Genomic DNA, 20050 nt, shown 5'->3' with positions numbered 1-20050 from the left:
TACTAAAGTCAGGTTAAGGACTTTTTGTCAGATGTTCAGACGGCTTGGTTGTTTTCATACGATACAGGGTAAATTATTTTAACCTATAACAGCCATTTTTCTATTCACATTTCACATAATACTTCAATAGATCATATATCTAAATTTAATCGGACTCTAGATTTCTTTTCTTTCGATTTGAGACATAAATGATACCATAGCAAATATAAGGTAATAGTCTGAGTAAGCTTTTTCACCATCATCTTTTTAATATACAGAAAGGGATCTCCATAACCTATCAATATTTTTTAGCTTATTGCGCTCTTTAACTAATGCTCTTCTGACTTACAGTTTCAATTATAAATTTAAAATTATGTTACTTCCACCAGAGTACATCCTTAAACAAAAGAAGGTTACCGATGTTCAAATCTGGCCAAACGAGTAAGAAGATACACATCCAGTGTTAATAAACTGCTATCTCCATTCAATAGTTATCAAAGGTACCAGGATTATAATTTAGTACGCCAGACGCGCGTTTCGTCACATGAGACTCATCAGTGACGCTCATATCAAAATATTTATAAAGCCAAACAAGTACAAAGTTGAAGAGCATTGAGGATTCAAAATTCCAAAAAGTTGTGCCAAATACATCTAAGGTAATCTATGCCTGGGATAAGAAAATCCTTAGTTTTTCGAAAAATTCAAAGTTTTGTTAACAGGAAATTTATAAAAATGACCACATTATTGATATACTGGGCTGGTGATACCCCAAAAAACCCATGACTATTCATTCTTATTATTCAGTTTTATTTTCCCCCTTACTGAGATTTTAATTATCATCAAAGTATTTACTGTAACAATAGTGTGTACTTACCATGAGTAACACGACAGGCTTTTATTGGACTAGTATCTACTCATCCTTCGGAGTTCCATAAACCCTTAGAAACATATCTTGTTTTTATATCTTTTTAATACTTTTTACCAGTTAAGGTAGCACAATACAAAGATTTTTCATCCCCAATCAGACATCTTTAAACTGATGTAATTCCACTCATCCTTCTTTAAATTTTATAAATGAGGTACCAAAAGAAAGAAGAATGATTACATTTGGATGGAGAGTTGTCTCATTGGCACTCGCACCACATATTAAAGCACACGAACCTGATGGACAAAACAAACCTTTATAAATTGGGGTTACGCCGCTTTGTCCGACAGACAATTTATAAATTTCAATCTCAATCGGCCTCAACACATGTTTTATTGTTTGAAAAATAAACGCATGTTCAAAAGAAACTAAAAAAAACCACAAAATACTGAACTCTGAAGAAAATTCAAAATGGAAAGTTCCTAATGAAATGACAAAATCAAATGATAAAACACATCAAACGAATGGACAACAACATTACAGTGTCATCTCTGGGTATGCATGTTCAAACCAGTGGTATCGGTATCTATTATGTCTATTATGAAAAATACCCTTTTAACTCTTGTGGAAACGCTAATTATAGTGTTATTCAGAATGTCTTTTAAATCATGCATGTTAAATATAGCGTATATAAACATAACATTTGTAATGCCATGCACGGCCTTCAATAACAACAGAACCCAACATTGTCTTTAGAATACTGTGTTATCTCATGATATGCATGTTAAATACAATGTAAACTTCAGAACATTTTACGTTTTATCCATGGATATGTATGTCTGATATATATAAACTCATCATAGATACCAGGATTGATTTTTTACGCCAGACGCGCGTTTCGTCTACGTCAGAATCATCAGTGACGCTCGAATCAAAACACCAAATATTATAAAAGTACTAAGTTGAAGAGCATTGAGGACCAAAAATTCCTACAGGTTTTGCCAAATACAACTAAGGTAATCTATACCTGAAACACCATGTTTTCTCTGGTAATGTAGATTCAATATAGTGTAATATCGGAAAATGTATGTCCAATACAGTGTCGACCCTAGATTTACTTGTCAGATACCCTGTTACCTCTGGTTTTGGATATTTAATATTATAGTGTTTTATCTGGGTATATATATATTCAATACAGTTTTATCTGGGTATGTATTTGTCCTATAATGTCATCTCTGGGTATACATGTCAGATCTTTAATATAGTGTTATATCTTGGTATGTATGTCCAATACATTGTCACAAAAGTCATCTGGGTATGCATGTTCAATGCAATGTTATCATTGGGTATGTTTATTCAGTACAGTGTTATATGGGAAAAAGTGAAATCACAAAAATAGCAGACTCCGGGGAAAATTTAAAACGGAGTCCCTAATCAAACGAATGGATAACAATTGTCATATTTTCGACTTGGTATGTATGCTAATGTTATCTTTTTGTGTTATGTAAGATACAATGTTATCGTTCCATGGATATGCATGTTCAATACAGTGTTCTCTCTGAATATATAAGTTCAATACAGTGTTCTCTCTGGATATTTTAGTTCATACAGTGACCTCTCTTTGCACGCATGTTCAATATAGTGTCTTCTGGGTTTGCATTTTCAATACATGTCATGTTGGTTTGTATGATATATACAAAGTTATATCAGGTATGTATGTTCACTACTGGGTGTTGCTGGGTATGTGCGTTCATTACGGTGTAAATTGTAGGTTTATTGATTCAATATAATGTTATCTCTTGGTATGTTTGTCCAATACAGTGTCATCTCTGGTTATACATGTTGTATTCAGTGCTATCTGTTGGTAAGCATGTTCTAAACAGTGTCATCTCTGTGTACGTATGTTCAGTACAATGTCAGGTCTAGATATACAAGTTAAATGCAATGTTATCTGTTGACATGCTTGTTCTAAACACTGGTATATATGTGAACACATGTTCAATACAGTGCCATCTCTTGGTTATAGAGTTCAATAGTGTAATCTCTGGGTATGTATGTGAAATACAGTGTTATTTATTACGAATGCTTAATATATTATCATAGTGTATTCATATAAAATACAGTGTTATATCTGGGTATGCACGCGAATACAGTTTTTTGTTTAAGTATTCATTTTCAATGCAGTTTTATATCTTGGTATGCATATTTAAACGTTTCAGTCATGCATGTACATCTGATAAAGTCTTGTTTCTTAATATGAACTCAAAATACAAGGCACATTTGAATTTACAGTGTAATATAAGGGTGTTTGTGTTGGTCATTTTGCTGTCGGTCTTTCATCAGAGGATTTTATACCGCAGGATTTCATTTTTTCCATCCTCCTGTATGACACACAAAGTTGAAGAACATTAATACAATTTGAATTAAATTTCGAAGAGTACGGAAAATAAGTCAATCCATACCTGAAGTAGAAAAATCTAGTATTTTGAATATTTCAGAAATTTCTAAACACAAAATTACAGAAAATAAAAATATCAATGATATTTCATGACAACACAAAAAAGTGCCGACTACCGGACTGTTGATACGCTCGAGAGTAAAAATAATCTTGAAAAATGAGATAGACTTTTTCTAATAATAATCACCCCAAATATTCTTGAAATTAAAATATCTTTGAGTTGGGTTCCTTTAAACTTCATCATTCACGTTTAAGATGCAAAAAGCTTAGTGTACAAATGTAAAACATCAAATAACATGAGATAGCAAGGCATGTGTAATCTATATGTACTTTGTCGTTGATATAAAATGCAGATTTTCTAACTTAACTTTGCTGAGTACTTAAAGTATAGCACAAGAATGTAAGGACTTTAAGGTAATACTACTCAGTGTATAGAAATTACGGTATGCCAATCAAGCAGCATCATATTTTTGTCTGCATTTTGTTTTACTTTTGTGTGTTACTTTGATGCTTGGGTTTTTGATTTTGTACGTTTTTGGGTCGAGTCAGGGTAGTCTTTCATTTTCCTGAAAATAGATTTCATCGTGTATGGCATGAGCTCCTTTACATGAGTAGTTTATATGGACAAGATAGCATTGAACAAATTGGTATCTGAAATGGAATGACTGTTTCAATTTTCATGCTATATTCTAGTTGGTTTTGCTTATTTACATTGTAGACGAAATGAGCTTCTATGGTGTGTCGAATGTAAACCTGGGTTCTTTGATGAGTTATTACAACCACTGGGTCAATTCCAAAGCATGCGTTTCCGTTTCGTCGGGTATACCTAGCCCGGTAGTCAGCACGTTTATGTTGGCATGACATATTGATATGTTCGTTTTCTGTGAACTTACTGCTTAAAATGTTAAACTACTTTTTAGTATTCAAAACACGAAGGGTACACTCCCCCCATGCATTAATTGAGGTTTTGGATTTTTATGGCCCCGTAACGAAGTTGTCGGTGCCATATAGTTTTACCCTTGTCCGTAATTCCGAAATTCCGTCAATCCGTCATTCCGCAACAAACCACTATACGGAGTTTTTTTTCTAAACGCCTTCAGATATTGGTCTGATTTTTGGTATGTGAGTTACTCATGATAAGTTACAGATCAAGTTTAAGTGTTGTTCCGCTCCGTTAATTTTTGCCAAAATTAAGGGTTTACAGCTTTGAAAATCACAGTTATACAGACTTTTTTTCTATATGCCTCACCATTTTGAGCTGATTTTTTATATGTCATGACTACCATCATGTTTGTGTCCACATGTGTTATTGTAATTGCAGATTTTTCAACTTTTTGAGACGGGGACATTCGTGTCGCTTTGACACATCTATTTTTTTTCTGAACTTTTGGTTATCAATGCTCTTCAACTTCGTTTTCCCCCAATTTAGCCCACTGTTATTAGCCCAGCACTAAATGCGTGTCTGATGTAGACGAAATGTATGTCTGGTGTACCAAATTATAAGCCTGGCAATGCAAGTATATTTTTCTCTAGTTTAACCTCAGACACACACACATGTATATGTATCTGGTTTACCTCGACCGAGCAAGCAAACGATCATGGTTGTGAATGCAATATAATTAGGATCGACAACTGTGAAGTCAAAGTTAAAACCTCAAATATATATACTAAAGTTGTATTCAATTACCGATTTGTACATTGTAGACCCTCAAATACATTTACAAAAGAATTCTAGAAGAAAACAGCATTGAACATGTACTACAACTAGGTTGGTGCTTTTCTTAATAAATAAACTCATCATAGTTACCAGGATTAAATTTTGTATTACACGCCAGACTAGCGTTTCGTCTACAAAAGACTCATCAGTGACGCTCAAATCCAAAAAAGTTAAAAAGGTCAAATGAAGTACGAAGTTTGAAGAGCATTGAGTACCAAAATTCCTAAAAGTTTTGTCAAATACAGCTAAGGTAATCTATTCCTGAGGTAAAAAGCCTTATCCATTATTACTGTACTAGTATACATATTGTTTAAGGGGCCAGCTGAAGGACACCTACGGGTGCGGGAGTTTCTCGTTACATTGAAGACCCATTGGTGGCCTTCGGCTGTTGTCTGCTCTATGGTCGGGTTGTTGTCGCTTTGACACATTCCCCATTTCCTTTCTCAATTTTATTAGTATTTAAAAAATTCAAATGTTTGGTAAACAGTTAAACCACTGTGGTATCAGCTGCCCAGTAGCCCACGTAATTTAAATGATATATTGTGTAAGTGATTTTCACAAGGCTGTATGTGGTGGTACAGGCCGGAGAACAAATCTTAATGGGTTGTTGGACGAAATACTTCAATCGTTTTGCAAATTGGCTGACAGATAAAACAGAATATGTCTAAACTCGCTAGCAAGATGTTTTCAAACTCTCGATGACTATTCCACTAAAAAGATACTTATAGAATAGCCATCTAATCTGTTAATTGACCTTTTTAGATTGAGCCATATTCTCAATTGTGACATCTTGATCTGTATGGAATAGCATGGTGGGCGGTGCACAGTCAGGAGACACTTACACTATCGACTCAAATCATCTTGCTCAATTAAAGATCGGAAAATTCCCCAAAATTTCTATTTTATTTGATTTGTATCTTTTTTATCAATGGGTGAAATTCGAACATCATCAAATATAAATATTGGACATTCATAGTCTTTATTGTTTTTATGTAAAGGCATTGTAAGTTTGTTTTCAACATATGTGTTTAATAACTTTCACTGCCTGTATGCTACTGTCATACAAGTGAGAGGTTTTGCTAATAATAAAACCAGGTTTAATCAATCATTTTCTACTAAAGAAAATGCCCGTACCAAATAAAGGCAACAGTAGTATATCAAGTCAAGAATATGACAGTTGTTTTCCATTCATTTGATGTGTTTGCACTTTTGATCTAGCATTTGAGAAGGGATTTTCACTAGTGAATTTTCCTCAGATTTCTGTTTTTTTTTTTGTTATTTTACTTTTTACCTCTCTTTGAAGTTACCGAAATACAACATATCAATCTAGATACAAGGACAGAGGACAGAGTACAGAGCAGAAAACACAATGCCCCATACTATCATAGGCATTTCATATATAACTAAATTAAAAACAACACAAATAATTTCAAATGTATAATCTCTTTTATCACATAGTAAAACAATCCAAAATCAATGCTGATGTAGACATAGAATATATCACAAAAAACTCTCACTTTCACTGATGTATACATAGAATATATCACAAAACATAACTTATAAAACATAACTTACTTTGACATAACACATTCAAAATATCACTTTAAAGATAAACAATAACTCTTTACAAATCATTGTTCTGAATATATATTACTTTGATTTGAAATCTATATTTCCTAACTATATAACTTGCTAATAACTACTAGGTTATCCAAGAACCATCTTTGTTGGTGGCTTAGATGGCATTTGTCTTATAAGTTTTGTTGACTGTATAGTTCACAGGATATATTCCACATACCAGGACTGGGACAAGTGAATGTATAAAGATTCAACTGAATGTTAAAAATCGGGCAACTTTGATTAACAATCTGATTATGCAGTGTTTTTTTTTTTTTTTTTTTTTATAAAAGACAAAATATACTGGAAAGTTTTTTTATGGTTGCATAATGCAGAGGTTATCAGTTCTTTAAACACAGACTTTCTGATGAGACCATTACTACTCTCCACAATAAACAATTACAATTGATGCAACAAAATTGGCAAGTATTTTATGGAATGAGTCATAACTTATTGTCAAAACATATACCATTAACAGTTTAAAAACAGACATAAAATACATATCAAAACAAGATAAAATGTTGTAAGCAATGAACAAACTTTCAAATGTTCACATGCCAAATAATTAGCACCAACTGTTTTCTTTTAAACATTTAATGCAACCATTTTTCTCCTAAAAACACAAAATTAAATTGTAATTTAAAGTTCAATAATTCAGGTTATTTCATCATTTCGTATTCAGAATCACATAGTTCTTTTATTGCTATTTCCTATTAAAACATGTTTTTTTCAATATCCATAGATCTACAACAAATAAATAAGGGAATACTTTCATTTCACAGGAAACCTGCATGTTCTACCATGGGACATGATTGGTTTTTTTTTCTTTAGTGAAATAACCAACTTCCATTTACACCAAAGACAAAACACTAAATGATAATAAAAGTGAAAAATATAACAAACTGAAATATGTTTGTTAAAGAAAAAAACCAGTTATTAACAATCAAAACCATTGCAAACATGTGCATTAAATAGTGTTACCTCTGAGTATGCACAATAAATACAGTATACTATCTAGAAGAAAGCATACTAAATAAAGAGTAAACTCAGCAATAATGCATATAAAGCACAGTGTACAATCAACAACCTAGTAACATGGAACTTAGTAAGATATATGTGGCTCAATTACTGGATATATTTCTGTAAAAAGTGTTTCCTCTGCTACTATGAATGTTAAAATGTCAGTGTAATTTCTGGAACTGTGTATGATAAAAAAAAAAGCTCTGGGAATATGTATTGTTAAATATTAAGTGTAATTTCTGAGACTAAAAATGGTAATAAGGTAAACTCTAGGACTATGTACTCATATGTTAAATATTAAGTGTTATTTCTGGGACAAAGTGTATTAAAAATTACAATGTAATTTCAAAGACTAAAACTGTTAATATCTAAACTCTGGAACAAAGTATGTTAAATATAACAGTGTAATATCTAAGATTAAGAATGTTTAAAAAAGAGCCTATGGTAAACTCTGGGACTAAGTATGTAAAGTGCATGTATTAGTGTAACTTCTGTGACAATGTATGTGAAAATTGTAAACTCTGGGATAAGGAAAGTCAACTATTACAGTGTAATATATTTAAAGCTAAGAAAGTTAAAAAGTGTAAACTCTGGGACTATGTACTTTAAATATAACAATGTAATTTCTAGGACTATGTACCGGTATGTTAAAAATGTAAACTCTGGGACTATATATCTTAAATATTATAATGTATTAATCTCTAGTACTATGTTTGTAAAATGTGTAAATTCTGGGACTATATAAATATAAGTGTAGCTTTAAGGTCTTTGCATGTTATATATTACAGTGTAATTCCAAGGACTATCCATAAGAAAAGGGTAATTTTAAACTCTGGGACCATGTATGTTAATAATAAGTGTATCTTCTGGAATTATGTATATGTGTCAAAACATTAAGAGTTATTAAAATTATTAAAATACCTAAAAACTGAAAAGCTGATGACTTCAACTTTACCTTTATGAACCATTAGCCTAGTAGGTCCGAGAACACAATTATTTTGTAGTGCATTTCTTTTAGAACATAAATGAAAAAAAAAAAAATCCCACCTGCGCTTTCTCAAAGAAATTTTAACAGTGTGTTGTACTACTTTTGGGACAAATTATATCAAAATTATAGAAAACTTCATCGGCTCTAACTCAAAATATGGACAATTCTATGTTTAGGGCGTCTTGAAATCTTTTGACAGCTTCCGAAGTGCTAATTTTTAACCTTTTTCAGCTGGACCAAATCACTACTTTCCTTTAAAATTTTGGACCCAAATTTCTTTACAGTGTAATTTCACCCCCCTACTTGCAATTTGAGGCATTAAACATGGAGAAATAAATTTGGAAGGGGTATAAAAATTAATGGCAAGTAACCAACTGTCAACACCAGGGACTATATTCGTGAACAACGAAAACCAAGGGACGACAATTGTGGTCTCGGACCTAAAGTTTCCTTCTAAGCAGCAACCCCATAACAAAGAAATCATGATTAGAAATGCAGGCCGAAGAAATTGGTACAACTTTTCAAATGTCGATAAGAGGTATGTACAGGATTATCATATCTTAAAATATTATATTTCCTGAGAGGACTTTTTGTGTCTATATAATAACATTTATCACATATTTGTTACGAATACGTTGGGTTTTGCATATGCAATAACCTCAAAATTGCCGGGGGCAAAAAAGAAGATATTGATATTGTGCCCTGATTCCAAAAGACGTCACGTCATTGTGTCCTTAACGACACTTTTGTGATACAAAATTTAACATTATACCTGTTATGTTTCATTAAATTGTAATAATTTAACTTTGTGTCTCTATTCTGCAGAACTTAAATATGTGATAAATAGATTATAACATGTCTTTTCCATATTGGCCCTGGTATCATCCCTCGACCCATATCGGCCCTCGGCTAAAGCCTCGAGGCCGATATGGGAGTCTCGGGATGATACCAGGGCCAATATGGAAAAGGCCATGTTATAATCTATACATAATATTTAAAGAAATGGTAGCTCTTACTACTATAACAATGAATAAAAGTAACAGGTTTATTTTGTTAATATTTATCAAATTATTCCAAGCTTTAAATATATGTCTGTGCAGTATAATTCAATACACAGATATGGTCATTTTTCTGCCTCAATTCTAATCTAATGTTTTTACTGCTTGAATCTCAAAAGTGAGCAGTGGATAATTTTGATTTTCTCATATATGTGTTATATATTTTTGGTTTAATGACATCGTATAAAAAATGATGTTATTTAAATTTAATGCCTGAAAACTATAAAAAAAGAAGATGTTGTATGATTGCCAATGAGACAACTGTCCACAAGAGACTAACATGACACACTAGTTCAGTTCTGCATCTGAGGAAAATCGTGTCAAACATAACCTGCATTTATTTTCAACTGAATTATTTAAGATTTTCATTTAAATTTGAAAAATATTCCTTTTTTAAAGCAGCCATTTTGTTTTGGTCAACTATAATATTCACGTGTGCAACATGTGAGCAACTGCTCATATGAGCAATCTAATAAAATGCACATGTGAAACAAAAGCTCATATGAGCAGTTGCACGTGAGGTTTTTAACATGCAAATTAGGTTAGTTTCTGACTTTCATATGTGCAATTTTTTTGCTCACAAAATGCTCACCCAATTTGCATGTTAAAAGACTCGTGTGCAATCATTTTAGTTTCTAACGTGAGCATCTTATGTGCAACTTATGTGCAACATGTTAGCACTTTTTGGTAAGGGTATATTTGTACGAGGTTTAAAAACGGAGAAAAAAGCAAGGCTCACTGAAATTTCTCCTTTTTTCGTATTGAGTACAAATGAAATTCCATATTTTCCTACAATTTCTATTTTAAACTAGAGGCTCTTAAGAGCCTGTGTCCCTCACCTTGGTTTATGTGCATATTAAACAATGGACACAGATGGATTCATGACAAAATTGTGTTTTGGTGATGGTGATGTGGATCTTACTTTACTGTACATTCTTGCTACTTACAATTTTCTCTATCTATAATAAACTTGGCCCTTTAGTTACAGAGGAAAATATTTTTTTAAAATTTACCAAATTTTTGAAAATTGTTAAAAATTGATTATAAAGGGCAATAACTCCTTAAGGGGTCAACTGAACATTTTGATCATGTTGACTTATTTGTAGATCTTACTTTGCTGAACATTATTGCTGTTTACAGTTTATCTCTATCTATAATAGTACTCAAGATAATAACCAAAAACAGCAAAATTTCTTAAAAAAATATCAATTGGGGGTCAGCAACCCAACCACCAGTTGTCCAATTTATCTAAATATTTCAGAGCATATAGATATTGACTTGATAAACAATCTAATCTCTTGTCAGATTTGCTCTAAATGCTTTGGTTTCAGAGTTATAAGCCAAAATCTACATTTTACCCCTATGTTCTGTTTTTAGCAATGGTGGCCATCTTTGTTGATTAACCGCGTCACTACACACATTTTTTAAACAACATAACCTAATATTGATTTTGGCCAAGTTTGGTTAAATTTGGCCCAGTAGTTTCAGAGGAGAAGATTTTTGTAAAAGATAACAAAAATCTACAAAAAGTTTGTAAAAAATTACTATAAAGGGCAAAAACTCCGGGTCCAACTGACCATTTTGGTCATGTTGACTTATTTGTAGATCTTACTTTGCTGAACATTATTGCTGTTTATAGTTTATCTTTATCTATAATAATATTCAAGATAATAACCAAAAAAACACAAAATTTTCTTAAAATTACCAATTCAGGGGCAGCAACCCAACAACCCTGAAAATTTCAGGGCAAAGATCCTGACTTGATAAACATTTTTTTTATCCTAGCAGATTTGCTCTAAATGCTTTGGTTTCAGAGTTATAAGCCAAAATCTACATTTTACCCCTATGTTCTATTTTTCGCCATGGCGGCCATCTTGGTAGGTTGGCCAGGTCACCGGATACATTTTTTAAACTAGATACCCCAATGATGATTGTGGCAAAGTTTGGTTAAATTTGGCCCTGTACTTTTAGAGGAGAAGATTTTTGTAAAAGTTAACGACGACGACAGACTCCAAGTGATGAGAAAAGCTCACTTGGCCATGTGGGCCAGGTGAGCTAAAAAGTGTTATTTTTTAATCAATTAACATGGCTACCTTTCCAATATGCATTTTGAATACTCACTTTCAATAACTCATACAGAACACATGGTTCCAAATTAATAAAAAAAAACTGAATATAGTTCAACATTCACTTAACTATAAGTTAAAATGAACGAAATAGAAATGATGGTGAAATTAAGTACCTGTGCAATTTGAAAAATTAAGTAAACTAAAAGAAACTGTAAATGTAACTAGAGGCTCTAAAGAGCCTGTGTCGCTCACCTTGGTACATTTGTATATGTGAATATTCAACAAAGGACACAGATGGATTCGTGACAAAATTGTGTTTTGGTGATGGTGATATGTTTGTAGATCTAACTTTACTGAACATTCTTGCTGCGTACATATATCCCCATCTATAATGATTGGCCCAGTAGTTTCAGTTAAAAGTGTTAGTAAAAATTTACAAATTTTATGAAAATTGACTATCGATTCGTCTGAAATTTTCAGGGCAGATAGATCTTGACCTGATAAACAATTTAACCCATGCCAGTTTTCCTCTTAATGCTTTTGTTTTTGAGTTATAAGCCAAAAACTGCATTTTATCCCATGTTCTATTTTTAGCCATGGCAGCCATCTTGGTAGGTTGACCAGGTCAACAGACACAATTTTTAAACTAGATACCCCAATGATGATTGTGGCCAAGTTTGGTTTAATATGGCGCAGTAGTTTCAGAGGAGAAGATTTTTGTAAAAGATAACTAAGATTTACGAAAAATGGTTAAAAATTGACTATAAAGGGCAATAACTCCTAAAGGGGTCATTTGACCATTTCGGTAATGTTGACTTATTTGTAAATCTTATTTTGCTGAACATTATTGCTGTTTACAGTTTATCTCTATCTATAATATTTTTCAAGATAATAACCAAAAACAGCAAAATTTCCTTAAAATTACCAATTTAGGGGTAGCAACCCAACAACAGGTTGTTCGATTCATCTGAAATTTTCAGGGCAGATAGATCTTGACCTGATAAACAATTTTACCCCTGTCAGAATTGCTCTAAATGCTTTGGTTTTTGAGTTATAAGCCAAAAACTGCATTTTACCCCTATGTTCTATTTTTAGCCATGGCGGCCATCTTGGTTGGTTGACCGGGTCACCGGACACAATTTTTAAACTAGATACCCCAATGATGATTGTGGCCAAGTTTGGTTTAATTTGGCCTGGTAGTTTCAGAGGAGAAGATTTTTGTAAAAGTTAACGCAGGACGACGACGGACGACGACGACGACGGACAACGACAGACGCCGGACGCAAAGTGATGAGAAAAGCTCACTTGGCCCTTCGGGCCAGGTGAGCTAATAAAAATAGCTATAAAATGCCTTAAGACAAGACCACATTTAATAAATCATTTCTCATAAACAAATGTAAAGGGTTAACTGATATATGCTAATCATAAAAACCCATATTCACTGTCAAAAAACTTTTTCTCATCATTTACAGAAATTCGCTTTCTTCATGAACTCGCACAATCTTTTTAAGTACAAATTATTGCACTTCATACACATAGAAATTTCATAAAATTGTCTATGTCGTAGTAAAAATCTAATATAAAGAAAGTATAAACTGATGACAATATTTGATCTCATGGGGTTATCATGCTAGATTGCTAGAAATGATTTTGAGATTCTTTCAAATATATATTATGCTTACATTCTATGCTTATCAAAAATGTAAATTAATAAAATTTTAAATAAATACTACTTGGAATCATTTAAAATATCACAGGTATGAGATAAAATATTCCAATCTTATTTCCTCAGATATGAAATTTAAAACACAAGACAATAATAAAATAGATTAAAAATAACACAGAATTAGAAAGGAGATTATTTTCCCACAAATGAGATTCCTAAATTTTTTAAAACAACATCAAAGGCTTTTTTGCTTTTTAAGTTTTTTATCATCTTTCAAATCTTTTAATTCAACTGCTTCATCATCTGGAATTTTATTTGACATAGCTTGTGTATATGAGGCTTTTCTGCCAGCATGTTCCTCGTCTGCTGTCAGACCATTTCGATCTGCAATCGTTTCCTCGGGTTCAGACTTTACAGATCTTAATTCAGCAGGTCGTGAATCAGAATCAGACTTTATTGAACTATGAGAATCAGCTCCTGAAATATCGGAGAATTCTCCTGAGCTACGGGGCTGATCAACAGATTTAGATTTGTGCATAGGTTTTTTCTTTCGTTTTTTAGATATAACTTCTGATTTAACATCAAATTTGACTTTTGTTGGACTTTTTGTTTCTGAAGATGGATCTGTTTGAGATCGTTTTACATGGGAGGAATCCTCTCTATCTTCTTCACTCAATGTTTTTGACTTTCTCAATCTAAATCGTCTTTTCTTTGCCGCTGAATCAGAGGAGGCTGAACTTTTGGATGTATCTAATTCTTCACTATCCTCTCCCTCATGTTCCTGTAAAGCGTCGAGACTTCTCCCTGATGCTCCTGATCTTCTGGACGGAGATTTGCTAGCATTCTGGTTGAGCAGAGGTGTTACTTCTGGTTCAAAATTAAGTGTATTAGCTTTTTTAAAATCCTTTCTTCTCCTTCTTGGAGATGCTGTATCTTGGTTTTTAGATGCATCACCATAGCCTCTAAATAAATTATGATCTGGCTTCACACCAGTGAAATCTGAAGGACTACGATCTCTATGAAATGCTGGACGTTCAGGAACAGCCAAACTAAGTCTACGTTTGTAATTTTGAGCTGCTGCATTTGCAGCTATAATACTAACCCTTCTTGGTTGGAAAGAAATATTTGTTTGTGATCCCAGAGGTGTTGAAGTTCCTCCACCTAACACTGCACGAGACATTCTCCGTGTCCGAAGTTGTTTTTCCTGCAGATATTTCAGCAAGTCTGCACTGCTATCATTCTTCAAATTCCTATCTAACTTTTGATGCACCATCTAAAAGAGGAATAAGAATCTATAGTAAATCCTTTTTTTATTAATTGGAAATAGTTTTTATCTGTTGTATTATTCAAATGAAATTTACAAATTCTATAATTTTTGGTATATTTGTTTTTCACAAAATTATGTTAAATAAATTTTAGTATTTGATTTATAAACTTTTTACAATGATATAATAAAAGGTTGTTTGCAACAACACAAGCTAAAAGGCATATTTTGTAAACGGAATTGTACGTACATCTCTCCTGGAAGGAGCCATTAATTTACGGACATCTTTGGCTGTAGGTTCCAAATCTTTTTGATGTTCTTTCTTTCGGAACTGTGGAAATAATGATTTTCTTCGACCTGTCTTCTCTACATTTTTTCTATCTTCTGTAAATCAGAGACATAAATATATGAATTACCAGTATCATAAATATTATAAAATTTTATAACAAGAATGTGTCCATAGTACACTGATGCCCCACTCGCACTATAATTTTCTATGTTTAGTTGACCGTGAAATTGGGGTAAAAACTCTAATTTGGCATTTAGATTAAAAAGATACTATCATAGGGAACATGTATACTAAGTTTCAAGTTGATTGGACTTCAACTTCATCAAAAACTACCTTGACCAAAAACTTTAACCTGAAACTTGCACTATCATTTTCCATGTTCAGTGGACTGTGAAATTGGGGTCAAAACTCTAATTTGGCATTAAAATTAGAAAGATCATATCATAGGGCACATGTGCACTAAGTTTTAAGTTTTAAGTTGATTGGACACCAAAAACTTAACCGGAAGCGGGACGAATGGACGCACAGAAGAACGAACAGACGAACAGAGGCACAGACCAGAAAACATAATGCCCCTCTACTATCGTAGGTGGAGCATAAAAATATTATTAAGGCGATGTTAAAGCAAAGAAACCACTTCTTAAGCCTTATGTAAGTACTTAGAGTAAACCATCTGTTCAATTCTTATGATGCAAGTATAATAGTCACTGCAAAATAACAAACTTAAAAAAATCTTTAGATTTAGTAAATAAGTAAAGGACAAGGTACCATAAGGCCTCTTTTTGACCCCCCTATTTTCTCATTAAATTCTGTTTTGGAAAGCTACTTATTATGCTATAATATTCCCTGAGGTTTGAAGTTTGTTTGGATGAACTTCAAAACCACTAATTTTAGCAACTGGGGTGAGGTGAGGGGGTTAACTTTCTGTTTTTATTCAAATATTGTAATTATTATTATTCATTTTGCAGGTGATTTTACAACAAATTTTTAATTTTTTAGTGCCTGCGCCAGCTTGACCCAGGAATGTTTCATTCCAATGTCATGGGAACTCTTTTTGCTGTCTAAATCGCCATATTTTTTTCCAGGTTACAAAGGCGCACGTTATTAAATTTTAAGAAACAATGGCCAAAGATTGAAGTTCATCCAAACAAACTTCAAACCTTATGGAATATTTTAACGTGATCAGTAGCTTTCTAAAACAAAATTTAAGAAATGAGAAAATAGGGGGGCCAAAAACGGGCCTTATCATACCTTGTCCTGCAGACAAGACTGGACATTTATCTTACAGAAAAACGCCATTTGATATATATTAAATAAAACTTTTGTCAGGAAACATTTTATACTTCATAAAAATATCAGCTTTATTTAAAACCTTACCATCTCGTTGTTCTGCTAACTTCCTGTCAATCCAGTCATCAAACATTTCTGGTTGCATCATGGGTAATACACCAGGCGATGGCATGGGTGACGGTGGTGAAAAATCTGGTGGTGGCATCGGTAAAGGAGGCACAATAGATGGTGATCTAACTGTGATAGGTGGCAGCACTAGGTCTCCGTCACTTCCTTCGTCTTCTTCTCCCGTCTCATTCTCATCCTCTTCTTCATGAATTCTGAAATAATCAATCGTTTGATTATTTTTCAAAACAAACTTGACTTTCTGTTTTTATAATGATATGGATTTTTGTAAAGTGATGTATTTCTGTTTCAAGTAGTTTTGTCTATAAGCATCATCTCTAATGAAAAATTGCCAAAATCTATGAATTTATCATAAAAAGAGTAGAAGGGGCTACTCTGAGAAGTAACCTAATTTATTGTGACCTCATGGATTTGAAACTATACCTTCCTCATTTTAAAAACTTTTAGGCAAAGTAAGGTCATTATCTCCCCCTGTTTGTTATCTATGTTTACTTACATTTGATTTGCAATCTCCTCTGGAATGAGAGGTAAATTGTCCTCACTTACATACTTTTCTTGTACCATTCTACTTCCTGCTAAACTCTCAAAATGTTGTCTGAAAACAAATGTTGGATTCAGTATTACAGATTTAAACAGAAGACATTAACTTTAAATGAATTATCAAATATGAAATACATATACATAAATGTTATTAGTGAAAACTATGTAAGATTTCTATAACAAAAATAGAATAATTCTATAACATAAATTGAATATAAAATTTACCATATTCTTTAAATAAAGTTGTTTAAAACTTTTTATAGCGGTACCATATACTGTAAAACATAGGTTATTATTGTGTTTTAAATGCACGTGGGAATGAAAATCACACTTCGCATCAATATTATTGCCTTGTACAAACTACATGTATTCTGGTGGGGATTATTTTCACATTTAACATGACTGTGAAATAACAGAAAAGTATCCTTTACTCAACACGATATAATATCTACTCACTGTAGAGCTATTTTTTCATATAATGACATAATATGCTCATCTGTTGATGTTGGGTTTCTCTGTAACCAATTCTTCACGTATTTACTATTGTAATATTCCAAAATTTCCTACAATAAAATCAATAATGGAAGATATTGACTGAGTTGTTCTCAAATAATAAAACAGATATAGGAAGATGTGGTATGAGTGCCAATGAGACAACTCTCCATCCCAGTAACATATTCAAAATCATTTAAGAATACCATTATAATTGTATTACACTCTTACATTAAGATGGCATGACAAAAGTATGTCCCTATTTTGTGAGCTTCACGGTTTAATGTATCAGTTTAAACAGCGAGTCTCTTTTAATATAGTAAGTAAGTAAGTAAGTAATTAGTTTATTACAGTGTCACAATCTAACATTATACATAATATATTATACATCAGATAAAAACAGCATAAAAATATATTAGATTCCTGCCTTAAATAACAAACATATAAGTAATACTGCTCACTATGGCGTTAGACTATTGCATCATTGCTTAAATAACAAACATATAAGTAATACTGCTCACTATGGCGTTAGACTATGGCATCATTGCTTAAATAACAAACATGTAAGTAATACTGCTCACTATGGAGTTAGACTATGGCATCATTGCTTAAATAACAAACATAAGTAATACTGCTCACTATGGCGTTAGACTATAGCATCATTGCTTAAATAACAAACATATAAGTAATACTGCTCACTATGGCGTTAGACTATAGCATCATTGCTTAAATAACAAACATATAAGTAATACTGCTCACTATGGCGTTAGACTATAGCATCATTGCTTAAATAACAAACATATAAGTAATACTGCTCACTATGGCGTTAGACTATAGCATCATTGCTTAAATAACAAACATATAAGTAATACTGCTCACTATGGCGTTACACTATTGCATCATTGCTTACTACCAATACATTTTTAACTCTGGTGTATAGTTGTCTCATTGGCAAGCATATCAAATCTCCTAATTATGTCAGCAAAGCACTGTTTTGTACATCTTTATATGCAAGGCCCATTCATAAACAAATAATCAATACGGAAACAAACACAGAAATACATGACATCCATTATCACTGATCTGTTTAGGGCCCAGCTGAAGTCTGCCTCTAGGTGTAAGATTTTCTCGCAATGTTGAAGACCCATTGGTGGCCTTTGGCTGTTTATTTTACTCTTTAGTCGGGTTATATAAATTAAATTTATAATATGTTCTTATCTGATGAAGGGTTACCATCTTAGAACTCAAAATTTAGTTTTATGACAATGGTTGATGAATGTGACCATGTATCATTTATTTTTGGTAATTGTACAAACAGATACTACCTACCCTGAAATGATGTTCTCCTCTCCGCCCTAAAACTTCTTCTATACCAGCCATCACATGATCTGTTACCTATAGTTCATAAAATAGAAAACATATATCATGTTAAATAAATATACAAATCTTATCATTGACATTACAACACATAACATACTATGACCTGACTTGCTACCTCAAGATTATGTCTCTTATTATCTTACTTAGAATACTCTTCAGTAATTATCTACTGAGAAAACAAGTGAAACTGTCAGCTACTGCTCACTGATGACATCCGGGCCGCAACTGGATACTTTTAATAGTGTAAAAATATGTAAGTGTTTGGTAAACAGGAAGTTGTTGAGTGATGTACCTGAAATGCATCACATGGTAAAGCTGACTTATATAAACTCTGAAATCAAATTTCAGAAATTAAATTTCAGAAATCCTTGTATCCTGGTTCCTGAGAAAGATGCGACAGAAAATATTTATAGGATGGACTGACGGACTAACGTATGGCGGGATGGATGAACAAACAAACAGACAGAGGTAAAACAGTATACCCCCACTTTTATAAAGCGGGATATAACTTTACTAGCATTGATTTATTTTTATTCCTAGGAAACCAATTTTCATGGATTTCATGGGTAAAGGTTAACCATGAAATTAAATCTTCAACAAAGCACTAATTTTCTGTAGGCTTGCATGCAGACTTTGACAAAACCATTAAAAAGCCACTAAAATGCAAGATTTCCTTAATCAATGAAAATTAGAACAAAAATAAGTGTATTCACAGTAGTTCAAAATTACTACCTAACAATTGGATTTTTTGTATTGTTGGTTCACTGCCTCATTGACAAATATCCATTTCCTTTTACTACATTGAAATCCTACTTACATGTGAATTAATTTCTTCACCAATGGTAACTTTATCTGTACTCTGAAGTTTGACTCTCAGTAGCTTTACTAAAGGCTTTATAGTTATACCCTAAATAGAAAGATATAAAGTCACAAGTCATTATTTCATTACTAATCTAATATTTCAAAGCTGATGCTTTAAATTGAGTTTGATATTTTCAATTAGAAAAACAATGATTTTTGAAAACAAGTTTTTAAGACATATGGGGTTGATTTTGTTATAGTTGATTATTTAGATCATAATATTGATGATAATGATGTATTCACTAGCAATACTTCGTTTTACAAAAATAACAAAGTTTGTTCTTGTTGAAGAAAATAAAATTTAAATTATCAATATTATTATTTCATAGCATGCAATTAAAGACAAATCTAATTTTGATAACTTGTATGAT

General features: G+C 32.4%; 1 protein-coding gene across 6 annotated transcripts in view; it reads right to left on the bottom strand.

The window, feature by feature from the left end:
• Nucleotides 1–13267: 13267 nt before the first annotated feature.
• The window catches only part of LOC139517791 (sodium/hydrogen exchanger 1-like), an 83973-nt gene continuing 77190 nt past the window's right edge, over nt 13268–20050 (bottom strand). For all 6 annotated transcript variants that reach the window (XM_071309224.1, XM_071309223.1, XM_071309225.1 and 3 more), the window contains 7 exons: nt 19636–19725; nt 18768–18833; nt 17403–17509; nt 16903–17001; nt 16368–16600; nt 14952–15085; nt 13268–14710 (listed from right to left, as the gene is read on the bottom strand). In XM_071309224.1, the coding sequence (XP_071165325.1) occupies nt 13673–14710; nt 14952–15085; nt 16368–16600; nt 16903–17001; nt 17403–17509; nt 18768–18833; nt 19636–19725 (1767 nt within the window). In that variant the 3' untranslated portion in view covers nt 13268–13672. The remainder of the gene's footprint in view (nt 14711–14951; nt 15086–16367; nt 16601–16902; nt 17002–17402; nt 17510–18767; nt 18834–19635; nt 19726–20050) is intronic.

The sequence above is a fragment of the Mytilus edulis genome, chromosome 3 (genome assembly GCF_963676685.1).
Source record: "Mytilus edulis chromosome 3, xbMytEdul2.2, whole genome shotgun sequence".
Taxonomy (NCBI): domain Eukaryota; kingdom Metazoa; phylum Mollusca; class Bivalvia; order Mytilida; family Mytilidae; genus Mytilus; species Mytilus edulis.
The sequence above is the reverse complement of the archived record's forward strand: the minus strand, read 5'-3'. Positions and strand labels throughout refer to the sequence as shown.